Source organism: Fringilla coelebs, assembly GCF_963513975.1.
Source record: "Fringilla coelebs genome assembly, chromosome: 1".
Taxonomy (NCBI): domain Eukaryota; kingdom Metazoa; phylum Chordata; class Aves; order Passeriformes; family Fringillidae; genus Fringilla; species Fringilla coelebs.
Genome location: NC_140028.1, coordinates 1674780 through 1688333, shown reverse-complemented (window position 1 = coordinate 1688333; position 13554 = coordinate 1674780). Strand labels below are relative to the sequence as shown.

The 13554-nt window shown below is 50.3% G+C and overlaps 2 protein-coding genes across 2 annotated transcripts; both read right to left on the bottom strand.

Moving 5' to 3' along the window:
- Positions 1-2715: 2715 nt before the first annotated feature.
- On the bottom strand, positions 2716-6115 carry LOC311153748 (feather beta keratin-like; the record flags this gene model as incomplete). The annotated part of the gene is made up of 2 exons (XM_084205773.1): positions 2716-2814; positions 5846-6115. The coding sequence occupies 2 exons, from the start codon at positions 6113-6115 to the stop codon at positions 2716-2718; spliced, it is 369 nt and encodes a 122-aa protein (XP_084061899.1).
- Positions 6116-8805: 2690 nt separating this feature from the next.
- LOC311154259 (feather beta keratin-like) lies at positions 8806-12163 on the bottom strand (the record flags this gene model as incomplete). Its single annotated transcript, XM_084206583.1, has 2 exons — positions 8806-8880; positions 11900-12163. The coding sequence occupies 2 exons, from the start codon at positions 12161-12163 to the stop codon at positions 8806-8808; spliced, it is 339 nt and encodes a 112-aa protein (XP_084062709.1).
- Between the last annotated feature and the right edge of the window lie 1391 nt (positions 12164-13554).

Here is a 13554-nt window from a genome sequence, read left to right as displayed (position 1 = left end):
GGGTGTGGTGTGGAGGGTGCCTGGAAGAGAAGGGATCTTCTTAGACAGGGGTGTGGGGATGCGAGGGGCAGCGATGCAGGAGATTGAGGGAGTGTGGAGGGTGTTGGGGATCTGTGGGAAGGCATGAGGACTGCTGAGGTTGGGGCTGAGCGTGCTGGAAGAGAGAGCAGCCAGGGTTGCAGGAGCAGGATGGTATAGGGATTGAGGCTCACCTGGTTTTGAGCAGGAGGCGAAGGCTTGAAGAGAAGTGTGTGAGGGAGAGAGGCTCTGGGCTGGCTTTTATGCTGGTTCTGGAGGGGTGGGACAGCCTTGTTCCTTTTGCCTTAGGGTGTTTTGCAGGCCAGAGTTCCTGGTTTGCTCAGAGTGGTGAGTGCTGAGGTGGGGAGTGTTTTTCATCCTGCAACTCTGCAGTGTCATGTCCTGCTTTTGAGTCCATGTCCATCTGACTTTGGTGGCAGCTTTTAAATGCAAGTGTTAGAGACTAAAGGCTGTTGATGATATTTTTTGTAGAGGGCCGTGGACGTGAGCTTTGGACAGTGGGGTGTCAACAGTGAAGTCCCCCACTGGCCCTGTTGTACTGTGGTTTGTGTGTGTCTTGTGGAGAGGGTCCTCATTCCCCCTTAGCCACGTCAGGCTCATTCTGGTCTTTGCAGCTCTTCTTGGGGTGACAGGTGTCCCATTTGATCACATTCTCTCTCTCTCTGTCCCATTGCCGACATGCTAATCCTGTTTATATGCTTGGCCTTTCCTCGTGGAGATGGGAAACCAATCCCTGTTATTTGGTGACTCCTGTTATTCTCTGCAATGTTTTGTGTTTTATTTATCTGTAGTGCTCATCTCAGCTGGCCCCAGCTAGGTCACACTGTCTGTGGGGTTCCATTGCTGCACTCTGAGTGACAGCTTGAAAGGAAAACTGGTGAAGGATAAGAAGATAGCCTGTGATGAGCAGGTTAAGGACCGGGCTACATTCACTTTTCAGAAGAATAGTGTTGATCTTTTTAGTCTTTTGGGGTACATGAATGAAAATCATAAGTTTTATCTGGCCCAGACTGATGAGTCATGAACTGGAGACTGTTTTCTTTCCAGCAATTCTGCCATTCCAAATCCTGCTCTTGTGAGTGTGTGCATCTGACTTTGGCAGCAGCTTTAAAGTGAGAGTTGGTATTTGGGAGGATTTGCTTGCAAGGTGCATGTCAGAGAAACCAAAAATAAACCACAGATGCCTAGGAAAATTTGGCGTCATCGGTGAAGTCAAACGACAGGGTTGCTTTGGTTTGTGGTTGTGTTTGAGAGAGGGACCCCATTCCTTTACAGCCCTGTCAGGCTACTCTGGGCTTTGTGGCTGTGCTGGGCATTAGGACCTGCCCCTTCCAGGGCATTTACTCCCTCCCACCTTGCCCATGGGTTTCCAGGGACCTTGTTCCCGCAGACAAGGACAGGACAATTTTTCCCCTACAAAACATTCCCTTGTGCAGGCCATACTTGGTGATGTGGAGCACTTAGAGTTGATTTTGGAGGGGAAAATCCAGTCTTAGTGAGCTCTGTGTTACATCGAGAAAGAAAAAATTATTCTTTGTGTGATGAGGGAGCCATGGCTGTTGTTGACCTCCACCTCTTAGCAATGTCTTTGGCACTGTCTCCTACTTCATTATCACAGACTATGCAAGGATGTGCAAGTGGTGTAAAGGATCAGCGAGATGGGCTCCTCTTTATATATAATATTTAAACAAGATGACCTGGAGCCTTGAGATGCAAAATCAAGGTAGAGACAAAGCTGAAATGAAGTAGCTCAAGACTCATATCCATGAGGCCAAAATTTTTGAACATGCTCAAAAATGATGTGAGTCAATGTGAGCAGTTCCGGGCTCCCCAGGGGAGGAGGCCCACAGACTTAGTGAAACAAGGCCAGTTCAGGGCTACCCAGATATTTAAAGGCTGGAAGGATTTTTCATAGAGGACTGAGAAAGCTGGGACTTCCAGGAATCAACGCTGGATGGGGGGTTGTTAGAAGTCAGCAGTGACACAGGTGAAAAAAGATGGAATTCCATGGGCAGAGCAGAAAGGCCTTTCTTAGTGTGAGGACTGTCACAGAGTGGAAGAGGTGCAGGAGTCATTCCAGCCAAAGAGATGAAAACCTGTAGTGTCCATGGTTCTGGAAATCCTTCTCTGGGTAGCCTTCCTTGAGCAGAGGGGATGCAAGCCCTTGCAGCACTTCCTGTGGTTCTCTGAGAGTGAATATTATTGTGGTTGTTTGTGTAGTTTGAGAGTTCTGATGGGAGGAGATCTTGTGAAAGCTATGCTGGCATGGAGAGGTTTTGCCAGAGCAATGAGCAGGAGAGCATTGATGTGTCAAAGGCTTTGATATGGCAGGTGATGTGTTTTTGTCATGTTCTGTAAGGTCACCATTCTACCCTGCTTCCTGTGTCTTGGTTATTACAGGTGGGGTTCTACTTGTTTAGGAAGGTCTTGTGCCCCCTTGCCATCCACCGCATGGGGGAGGGTGTGAAAACTTTGGAATTCAAAAAGAAGAGGAGCCATGTGAGGCTTTGATGCAGGAAATCTTTATTGAGGCAAAAGAATTAAAAAGCAAGGGAGAGAATTTGAAGAGATTCAGAGTGAGGTGCAAGTAGAGACACCATCAGCCAAGGTGCTTTGCTTGCAGGAGCTGCTGCCAGAGCCCAGAGCTGGTGGTGTCAGGGGTGGTGCTGAGGGCCCTTAGCAGATGTAGCCGCCCCTTCTGCCATAGCAGCCCAGGCCTCCCAGGCCGTAGCCAAAGCCACCAAAGCCACCAAAGCCACCAGAGATGGGCTGTCCCTGGGCATTGAGCTCAGTGCCCAGAGCAGCGGAGGAGGTGGATCCGACGGCGGTGTTCTGGGGGAAGGAGGTCATGATGGGTCCTGGCAGGGTGACCAGCACAGGGGAAGGGTTGATGATGACGCGGGAATCCTGGCATTGCAGGGCACAGGGCTCGTTGCAGCTGTTGGCCAGCGGGGTGGGTCCACAGGGACTGCAGATGTTGTTGCAGGCCATGGGTGTGGCGTAGAGGGTCCCTGGAAGAGAGGGGGGTGAGACAGGTTAGAGGGGTGTGGGGTGCAAGGGGTAGTTGTTCAGGAGGGTGAGGTAGTGTGGAGGGTGTTGTGGGGCTGTGGGGAGGTGTGAGGGCTGCTGAGGTTGGGGCTGAGCGTGCTGGAAGAGAGAGCAGCCAGGGGTGCAGGAGCAGGAGGGTCAGGGGATTGAGGCTCACCTGGTTTTGAGCAGGAGGAGAAGGCTTGAAGAGAAGTGTGTGAGGGAGAGAGGCTCTGGGCCGGCTTTTATGCTGGTTCTGGAGGGGCGGGACAGCCTTGTTCCTTTTGCCTTAGGGTGTTTTGCAGGCCAGAGTTCCTGGTTGTCTCAGAGTGGTGAGTGCTGAGGTGGGGAGTGTTTTTCATCCTGCAACTCTGCAGTGTCATGTTCTACTTTTGAGTCCATGTCCATTTGACCTTGGCGGCAGCTTTTAAATGCAAGTGTTAGAGACTAAAGGCTGTTGATGATATTTGTTGTAGAGGGCTGTGGACGTGAGCTTTGGACAGTGGGGTGTCAACAGTGAAGTCACCCACTGGCCCTGTTGTACTGTGGTTTGTGTGTGTCTTGTGGAGAGGGTCCTCATTCCCCCATAGCCACATCAGGCTCATCTGGGCTTTGCAGCTCTTCTGGGGGTGACAGGTGTCCCCTTTGATCATTCTCTCCCTCCCTGTCCCATTGCCGACATGCTAATCCTGTTTATATGCCAGGCTTTTCCTCGTGGAGATGGGAAACCAATCCCTGTTATTTGGTGACTCCTGTTATTCTCTGCAATGTCTTGTGTTTTATTTATCTGTAGTGCTCATCTCAGCTGGCCCCAGCTAGGTCACACTGTCTGTGGGGTTCCATTGCTGCACTCTGAGTGACAGCTTGAAAGGAAAACTGGTGAAGGATAAGAAGATAGCCTGTGATGAGCAGGTTAAGGACCTGGCTACATTCACTTTTCAGAAGAATAGTGTTGACCTTTTTGCTCTCTCAGGGTACATGAATGAAAAGCATAAATTTTATCTGGCCCAGCCTGACGAGTCATGAACTGGAGACTGTTTTCTTTCCAGCAATTCTGCAATTCCAAATCCTGCTCTTGTGAGTGTGTTCATCTGACCTTGGCAGCAGCTTTAAAGTGAGAGTTGGTATTTTGGAGGATTTGCTTGCAAGGTGCATGTCAGAGAAACCAAAAATAAACCAGAGATGCCTAGGAAAATTGGATGTCATCGGTGAATTCAACCAATGGGACAGGGTTGCTTTGGTTTGTGGTTGCATTTGAGAGAGGGACCCCATTCCTTTAAAGTCGTGTCAGGCTGGTCTGGGCTTTGTGGCTGTGCTGGGCATTAGGGCCTGCCCCTTTCAGTGCATTTACTCCCTCCCACCTTGCCCATGGATTTCCAGGGACCGTTGTTCACGCAGACATGGACGGGACAATTTTTCATCTACAAAACATTCCCTTGTGCAGGCCATACTTGGTGATTTGGAGCACTTAGAGTTGATTTTGGAGGGAAAAGCCATGTCTTTGGGACCTCTGGGTTACATAAGCGATGATCTTGGAGGGAAAAACCATGTCTTAGGGTCCTCTGGGTTACATAGAGAAAGAAAAAAATATTCTTTGAGTGATGAGGGAGCCATGGCTGGTGTTTACCTCAACGTCTTAGCAATGTCTTTGGCACTGTCTCCTACTTCATCAGTGCAGACTGTGCAAGGATGTGCAGGTGGTGTAAAGGATCAGCGAGATGGGCTCCTCTTTATATATAATATTTAAACAAGATGACCTGGAGCCTTGAGATGCAAAATCAAGGTAGAGACAAAGCTCAAATGAAGTAGCTCAAGACTCATATCCATGAGGCCAAAATTTTTGAACATGCTCAAAAATGATGTGAGTCAATGTGAGCAGTTCTGTGCTCCCCAGGGGAGGAGGCCCACAGACTTAGTGAAACAAGGCCAGTTCAGGGCTACCCAGATATTTAAAGGCTGGAAGGATTTTTCATAGAGGACTGAGAGAGCTGGGACTTCAAGGAGACAAAGCTGGATGGGGGGTTGTTAGAAGTCAGCAGTGACACAGGTGAAATAGATGGAATTCCATGGGCAGAGCAGACATGCCTTTTTAAGTGTGAGGGTGGACCCAGAGTGGAAGAGGTGCAGGAGTCATTCCAGCCAGAGAGATGAAAACCTGAAGTGTCCATGGTTCTGGAAATCCTTCTTGAGGTGGCCTTCCTTGAGCAGAGGGGATGCAAGCCCTTGCAGCACTTCCTGAGTTTCTCTGAGAGTGGATGTTATTGTGATTGTTTCTGTAGTTTGAGAGTTCTGATGGGAGGAGATCTTGTCACGGGTATGCTGGCATGGAGAGGCATTGGCAGATCAATGAGCAGGAGAGCATTGTTGTGTCAAAGCCTTTAATATGGCAGGTGATGTGTTTTTGTCATGTTCTGTAAGGTCACCATTCTACCCTGCTTCCTGTGTCAGTCTTGGTTATTACAGGTGGGGTTCTACTTGTTTAGGAAGCTTGTATGTCCCTTTGCCACCCCTCCCCATGTATGAGGGTGTGAAAACTTTGAAATTCAAGAAGAAGAGGAGCCATGTGAGTCTTTGATGCAGGAAATCTTTATTGAGGCAAAATGATTAAAAGGCAAGGGAGAGAAATTGAAGAGATCTAGAGTGAGGTGCAAGTAGAGAGACCATCAGCCAAGGTGCCTTGATTGCAGGATCTGTTGCCAGAGCCCAGAGCTGGTGGTGTCAGGGGTGGTGCTGAGGGCCCTTAGCAGATGTAGCCGCCCCTTCTGCCATAGCAGCCCAGGCCTCCCAGGCCGTAGCCAAGGCCAAAGCCAAATCCACCAGAGATGGGCTGTCCCTGGGCATTGAGCTCAGTGCCCAGAGCAGCGGAGGAGGTGGATCCGACGGCGGTGTTCTGGGGGAAGGAGGTCATGATGGGTCCTGGCAGGGTGACCAGCACAGGGGAAGGGTTGATGATGACGCGGGAATCCTGGCATTGCAGGGCACAGGGCTCGTTGCAGCTGTTGGCCAGCGGGGTGGGTCCGCAGGGACTGCAGCGGTTGTAGCAGGCCATGGGTGTGGAGTGGAAGGTGCCTGGAAGAGAAGGGATCTCGTTAGGCAGGGGTGTGGGGATGTGAGGGGCAGTGATACAGGAGGGTGAGGGAGTGTGGAGGGTGTTGTGGGGCTGTGGGGAGATGTGAGTGCTGCAGAGACTTTGGCTGAGCGTGCTGGAAGAGAGAGCAGCCAGGGGTGCAGGAGCAGGAGGGTCAGGGGATTGAGGCTCACCTGGTTTTGAGCAGGAGGAGAAGGCTTGAGGAGAAGTGTGTGAGGGAGAGAGGCTCTGGGACGGCTTTTATGCTGGTTCAGGAGGGGTGGGACAGCCTTGTTCCTTTTGCCTTAGGTGTTTTGCAGGCCAGAGTTCTTGGTTGGCTCAGAGTGGTGAGTGCTGAGGTGGGGATTGTTTTTCATCCTGCAACTCTGCAGTGTCATGTCCTACTTTTGTTACGTGTTCATCTGACATTGGCCGCAGCTTTTAAATGCAAGTATTAGAGACCAAAGGATGTTGATGATGATGTTTTTTGTGGAGCGCTGGATACGTGATGAGAGCTTTGGACAGTGGGGTGTCACCTGTGAAGTCAGTCCCTGGCCCGGATGGGCTGTGGTCTGTGTGTGTCTTGCAGAGAGGGTCTCCATTCCCCCACAGCCACGTCAGGCTCACCTGGGCTTTGCAGCTCTTCTGAGGATGACGGGTGTCCCCTTCCACACATTCTCTCCCTCCCTGTCCCATTGCCAACACTCTAAATCTGTCTCTATGCCAAGCCTTTCCTGCTGGATATGGGAGAACAATCCCTGCGACGCCTCCCCTGCTGTCCAATGTCTTGTGTTGGTTCATCCCTAGTGCTCGTCTCCTCTGGGCCCAGCAAGGTCCCACTTTGGGGTCCCATTGCTGTGCTCTGAGTGAAACCTGGAAAGGAAATCTGATGCCGGATAAGAAGATGACATGTGAGGGGCAGTTGAAAAACCTGTGTGCATTTAATTTTGGGAACAAAAGACATGACCTTTTTAGTCTGTCAAGGTACCCGACTGAACATCATAGTATCAGTGTTACCTAGCCCAGGCTGGCGAGTCATGCGCTGGGGACTGTTTTCCTTCCTTGAACTGTACAATTCCATGTCCTGTTCCTGTGGCCTCGTCCATCTGAGCTTGGCAGCAGCTTTAAAGTGAGAGTTGGTATTTGGGAGGATTTGCTTGGAAGGTGTGTGTCAGAGGAACCAGAATAAACCACAAATGCCTAGGAAAATTGGGTGTCATCAATGTGGTCAACCCATGGGACAGGGTTGCTTTGGTTTGTGGCTGAATTTGAGAGAGGGAGGGATCCCATTCCTTTAGAGCCCTTTCAGCCTGTTTGGGGCTTTGTGGCTTTGCTGGACATTTGGACCTGTCCCTTCCAGTGCATTTACTCCCTCCCACTTTGCCCATGGATTTCCAGGGACCTTGTTCCTGCAGACAAGGATGGGATAATTTTTCTCCTACAAAGCATTTCCTTGGGCAGGTCATAACAGATGGTGAGGGGCACTTGGTGTTGATTTTGGAGGGAAAAATAATTTTTTCCTGACCTGTGATTTACCTAGAGAAAGAAAGAATGTTCCTGTGGATGCTGAGGGCTCCATAGCTGGTGTTTTGCTCCACCTCTTAGCAATGTCTTTGGGGTGATGAAGAAGGGAAACAGTGCCAGGTTATGCAAGGATGTACAGGGGATGTTAAGAGTCAGTGAGGTGGACTGCTTTATTTATATAATATTTAAACAAGATGGCCTGGAGCCTTGTGATCCAATTGTCAAGCTGGAGTCAAACTTCAAAACAAGTAGCTCAAGAGTCATATCTGGGAGGCCAAAACTGTTCAACATCTTCAATAATGATTTGAGTCAGTGTGAGCAGTTCTGGGGTCCCCAGGGGAGGAAGCCCATAGACTAAGTGAAACAAGGCCCATTCAGGGCTACCAAGGTATTTGAAAGGGCTGGAAGGATTTTTCATAGAGGACTGAGAGAACTGGGACTTCCAGGGGATAAGGCTGGATTGCGGCTGTAAGAAGTCAGCAGTGACACAAGTGAAAACAGATGGAATTCCATAGGGAGAGCCAACAAGCCTTTTTTAGTGTGAGGGTGTTTGCAGAGTGGAAGAGGTACAGGAGTTTCTCTGTCCAGGGAGCTGAAAACCTGAAGTGTCCATGGTTCTGGAAATCCTTCTTTGGGTAGCCTTCCTTGAGCAGAGGGCATGGAAGCCCTTGCAGTACTTCCTGAGTTTCTCTGAGATTGGATGTTACTGTGATTGATTGTGTGGTTTGAGAGTACTGATGGGAGGAGTTCTTGTCAAGGGTATGCTGGCATGGTAAGGCTTTGCCAGAGCAATGAGCAGGAGATGTGTTTTTGTCAATTTCTGGAAGGTCACCATTCTATCCTGCTTCCTGTGTCTGTCTTGGTTATTAGAGGTGGGGTTCTACTTGTTAAGGAAAGTTCTATGTCCCTTTGCCATCCCGCCACATGTATGAGGGTGTGAAAACTTTGGAATACAAATGAAGAGGAGACCTGTGAGTCTTTGGTGCAGGAATACTTTATTGAGGCAAAATAATTAAAAGGCAAGGGAGAGAACTTGAAAGGATCTAGGGTGAGGCGAAAGTAGAGAGACCATCAACCGCGATCCTCTGCTTGCAGGATCTGTTGCCAGAGCTCAGAGCTGGTGGTGTCAGGGATGGTGCTGAGGGCCCTTAGCAGATGTAGCCGCCCCTTCTGCCATAGCAGCCCAGGCCTCCCAGGCCGTAGCCAAGGCCAAAGCCAAATCCACCAGAGATGGGCTGTCCCTGGGCATTGAGCTCAGTGCCCAGAGCAGCGGAGGAGGTGGATCCGACGGCGGTGTTCTGGGGGAAGGAGGTCATGATGGGTCCTGGCAGGGTGACCAGCACAGGGGAAGGGTTGATGATGACGCGGGAATCCTGGCATTGCAGGGCACAGGGCTCGTTGCAGCTGTTGGCCAGCGGGGTGGGTCCGCAGGGACTGCAGATGTTGTTGCAGGCCATGGATGTGGTGTGGAGGGTGCCTGGAAGAGAAGGGATCTTGTTAGACAGGGGTGTGGGGGTGTGAGGGGCTGCGATGCTGGAGATTGAGGGAGTGTGGAGGGTGTTGGGGATCTGTGGGAAGGCATGAGGGCTGCTGAGGCTTTGGCTGAGTGTGCTGGAAGAGAGAGCAGCCAGGGGTGCAGGAGCAGGAGGGTCAGGGGATTGAGGCTCACCTGGTTTTGAGCAGGAGTAGAGGGTGTCAGGAGAAGTGTGTGAGGGAGAGAGGCTCTGGGCCGGCTTTTATGCTGGTTCTGGAGGGGCGGGACAGCCTTGTTCCTTTTGCCTTAGGGTGTTTTTCTGGCCTGAGTTCCTGGCTGGCTCAGAGTGGTGAGTGCTGAGGTGGGGAGTGTTTTTCATCCTGCAACTCTGCAGTGTCATGTCCTACTTTGGTTACGTGTTCATCTGACTTTGGCGGCAGCTTTTAAATGGAAGTATTAGAGACCAAAGGATGTTGATGATGATGTTTTTTGTGGAGTACTGGATACGTGATGAGAGCTTTGGACAGTGGGGTGTCATCTGTGAAGTCAGTCCCTGGCCCAGATTGGCTGTGGTTTGTGTGTGTCTTGTAGAGAAGGTCCTCATTTCCCCACAGCCACGTCAGGCTCATCTGGTCTTTGCAACTCTTCTGAGGATGACGGGTGTCCCCTTACATCACGTTCGTTCTCTCCCTCCCTGGCCCATTGCGAACATTTTAAATTTGTCTCTATGCCAAGCCTTTCCTGCTGGATAGGGGAGAACAATCCCCGTGACGCCTCCCCTGCTTTCCAATGTCTTGTGTTGGTTCATCCATAGCGCTCAACTCAACTGGGCCCAGCAAGGTCCCACTGTGGGGTCCCATTGCTGGGCTCTGAGTGACACATAGGAGGGAAGACTGATGAAGGATAAGAAGATGATGTGTGAGGAAGGGTTGAAAGACCTGAGTACATTTAATTTTCATTACAAAAGAGGGTTGACTTTGTTATTCTTTTATAGTTCCTGAATGAAAATCATAACATCAGTGTTTTTTGGCCTAGCCTGGCGAGTCATTAGCTGGGGACTGTTTTCCTTCCTGCAACGCTACAATTCCATGTCCTGCTCTTGTGACCGTGTCCATCTGACCTTGGCAGCAGCTTTAAAGTGAGAGTTGGTATTTGGGAGGATTTGTTTTGAAGGTGTGTGCCAGAGAAACCAAAATAAATCACAAATGCCTTGGAAAATTGGGTTGTCATCAATGTGGTCAACCCATGGGCAGGTGTGATTTGGTTTGTGGCTGCATTTGAGACAGGGACCCCATTCCTTTACAGCCCTGTCAGGTTGTTCGGGGCTTTGTGGCTGTGACAGAGTTTAGGACCTCTCCCTTTCAATGCATTTACTCCCTCCAATCTTTCTCCGGGATTTCTAGGGAGCCTGTTCCTGCAGACAAGGATGGGGAAATTTTTCCCCTACAAACTATTTCCTAGTCCAGGTCTTATAAGGTGATGAGGAGCAGTTAGAGTTGATTTCGAGGGGCAAAATCATGTCTTAGTGACCTCTGGGTTACCAACTGAATGAAAAAAATTACCTTGTTGGTGATGAGGGAGCCATTGCTGTTAATTAACTCCACCTCTCAGGAATGTTTTTGGCACTGTCTGCTCCTACTTCATCCTCCCAGACTATGCAAGGATGTACCAGTGGTGTAATGGGTCAGTGACGTGGCTTGCTCTATTTATATGATATTGAAACCACATGACCTGGAGCCTTGTCATCCAGTTCTCAAGCTGGAGTGAAACTTCAAATGAAGTAACTCAAGAGTCATATCCATGAGGCCAAAATTTTTCAACATCCTCAAAAATGATGAGAGTCAGTGTGAGCAGTTCTGGGGTCCCTAGGAGAGGAAGCCCACAGACTTAGTGAAACAAGGCCATTGTTCAGTTCAGGACTACCTAGATATTTAAAGGGCTGGAGGATTTTTCATAGGAGACTGAGAGAGCTGGGACTTCCAGGAGACAAGGCTGGATGAGGGGTTGTTACAAGTCAGCAAGGGCACAAATGAAAACAGATGGAATTCCTTGTAAGAGGAGATAAGCCTTTTTTATTGTGAGGGTGGTCCCAGAGTGGAAGAGGTGCAGGAGTCTCTGTGTCCCAGGAGATGACAAGGTGAGCTGTCTGTGGTTCTGGAAATCCTTCTCTGGGTGCCATTACTTAAACAGAGGGCATGGAAGTGCTTGCAGCGCTTCTTGAGTTTCTCCGAGAGTGGATGTTATTGTGTGTGTGATTTGTGATTGTGATTGTTTGTGTGGTTTGAGAGTTCTGATGGGAGGAGATCTTGTCAAGGCTATGCTGGCATGGAGAGACTTAACCAGCGCATTGTTGTGTCAAAGCCTCAGGTCTGGTAGGTGTTGTGATTTTGTCGTGTTCTCGAAGGTCAGCATTCAACCCTGCTTCCTATTCCATTCTTGGTTATTAAAGGTGGGGTTCTACTTGTTTAGGAAGGTGGTATGTCCTTTGCCATCCACCCCATGGGTGAGGCTGTGAGAGGCTGCAACTTCAAAAAGGAGACCCGTGAGGCTTTGATGCAGGAAAGCTTTATTGCAGCAAAAGAATTAAAAGGCAAGGGAGAGAACTTGAATGGATCCAGGGTGAGGTGAAAGTAGAGAGACCATCAGCCGAGATTGTCTACTTGCAGGAGCTGTTGCCAGAGCCCAGAGCTGGTGGTGTGAGAGGTGGTGGATGCTGAGCGCCCTTAGCAGATGTAGCCGCCCCTTCTGCCATAGCAGCCCAGGCCTCCCAGGCCGTAGCCAAGGCCAAATCCAAATCCACCAGAGATGGGCTGTCCCTGGGCATTGAGCTCAGTGCCCAGAGCAGCGGAGGAGGTGGATCCGACGGCGGTGTTCTGGGGGAAGGAGGTCATGATGGGTCCTGGCAGGGTGACCAGCACAGGGGAAGGGTTGATGATGACGCGGGAATCCTGGCATTGCAGGGCACAGGGCTCGTTGCAGCTGTTGGCCAGCGGGGTGGGTCCGCAGGGACTGCAGATGTTGTTGCAGGCCATGGGTGTGGTGTGGAGGGTGCCTGGAAGAGAGAGGGGGGTGAGGCAGGGTAGAGAGGTTTAAGAGCGCTGGAGTGTAAGCAGGAGAGTGAGGGAATGTGGAGGGTGTTTTGGGGCTGTGTAGAGGTTTGAGGGCTACAGAGGCTGGGGCTGAGAGTGCTGGAAGAGAGGGGCCTGGGAGGCAGGAGCAGGAGGGTCAGGGGCTTGATGCGCACCTGGTTGTCGGCAGGAGCAGAAGGAGAAGGCGTGAGGAGAAGTGTGTGAGGGAGAGAGGCTCTGAGCCGGCTTTTATGCTGGTCCTGGAGGGGCGGGACAGCCTTGTCCCATGGCCCTGGGGCATTTTGCAGGCCAGAGTTCCTGGCTGGCTCAGCATGGTGAGTGCTGAGGTGGGGAGTGTTTTCCGTGCCAGAACTCTGCAGTGTCATGTCCTACTTTTGAGTCCATGTCCATGTGACCTTGTCAGCAGCCTTAAATGTATGTATTAGAGACCAAATATGTTGATGATGATGTTTTTTGTGGAGGGCTGTGGACGTGACCAGAGCTTTGGACAGCGGGGTGTCAAAAGTGAAGTCACTCCCTGGCCCTGGTGTGCTACGATTTGTGTGTGTCTTGTGGAGAGAGTCGTCATTCCCCCACAGACACGTCAGGCTCCTCTGGGCTTTGTAATTCTTCTGAGGGTGATAGTTGTGCCCTTCCATCCTCTTCCCATTACCAGCCTTATAAACTTCCCTCTAAGCCAGGCTTTTCCTACAGGGGAAGGGAGAACACTCCCTGTGATGCCTCCCCTGCTGTCCAATGTCTTGTGTTGGTTCACCCGTAGCGCTCGTCTCCACTGGGCCCAGCAAGGTCCCACTGTGGGGTCCCATTGCTGGGCTCTGACTGAAACCCAGAACGGGAAACTGGTGAAGGCTAAGTAAAGGAAGACGTGAGGAGTAGTTGAAGGAACTGTGGACATTTTTGTTTCAAAACCAAATGGTTCACCTTATTCCTCTCTAGAGGTACTTGAATGGAAATTGTGACATTGGTTTTGTGTGCTGGAGATTTGCGATTCATGATGTGGGGAATGTTTTCCTTCCCACAGTCCTTCAGTGTCGTGTCCTGCTCTTGAGACCATTTCCCACTGAACTTCGTTTTAGCTTTTACATGAGAGTTGGTATTTGGGAGGATTTGCTTGGAATATGTGTGTCAGAAAAACTAAAATATGCAACAAAAGCTTTAGGAATTATATGGGTGTTATGTGTGAGGTCATTTCATGGCACTTTTGTGCTTTATTTTGTGGATGTGTTGTGAAGAGGAGTCCCATTACACTGCAGTCTTGTCAGGCTGGTCTGGCCTTTGAAACTCTGATGTGCATGAGGAGCTGCCCCATCCATTGTGGTCATTCCTCCTTTAAA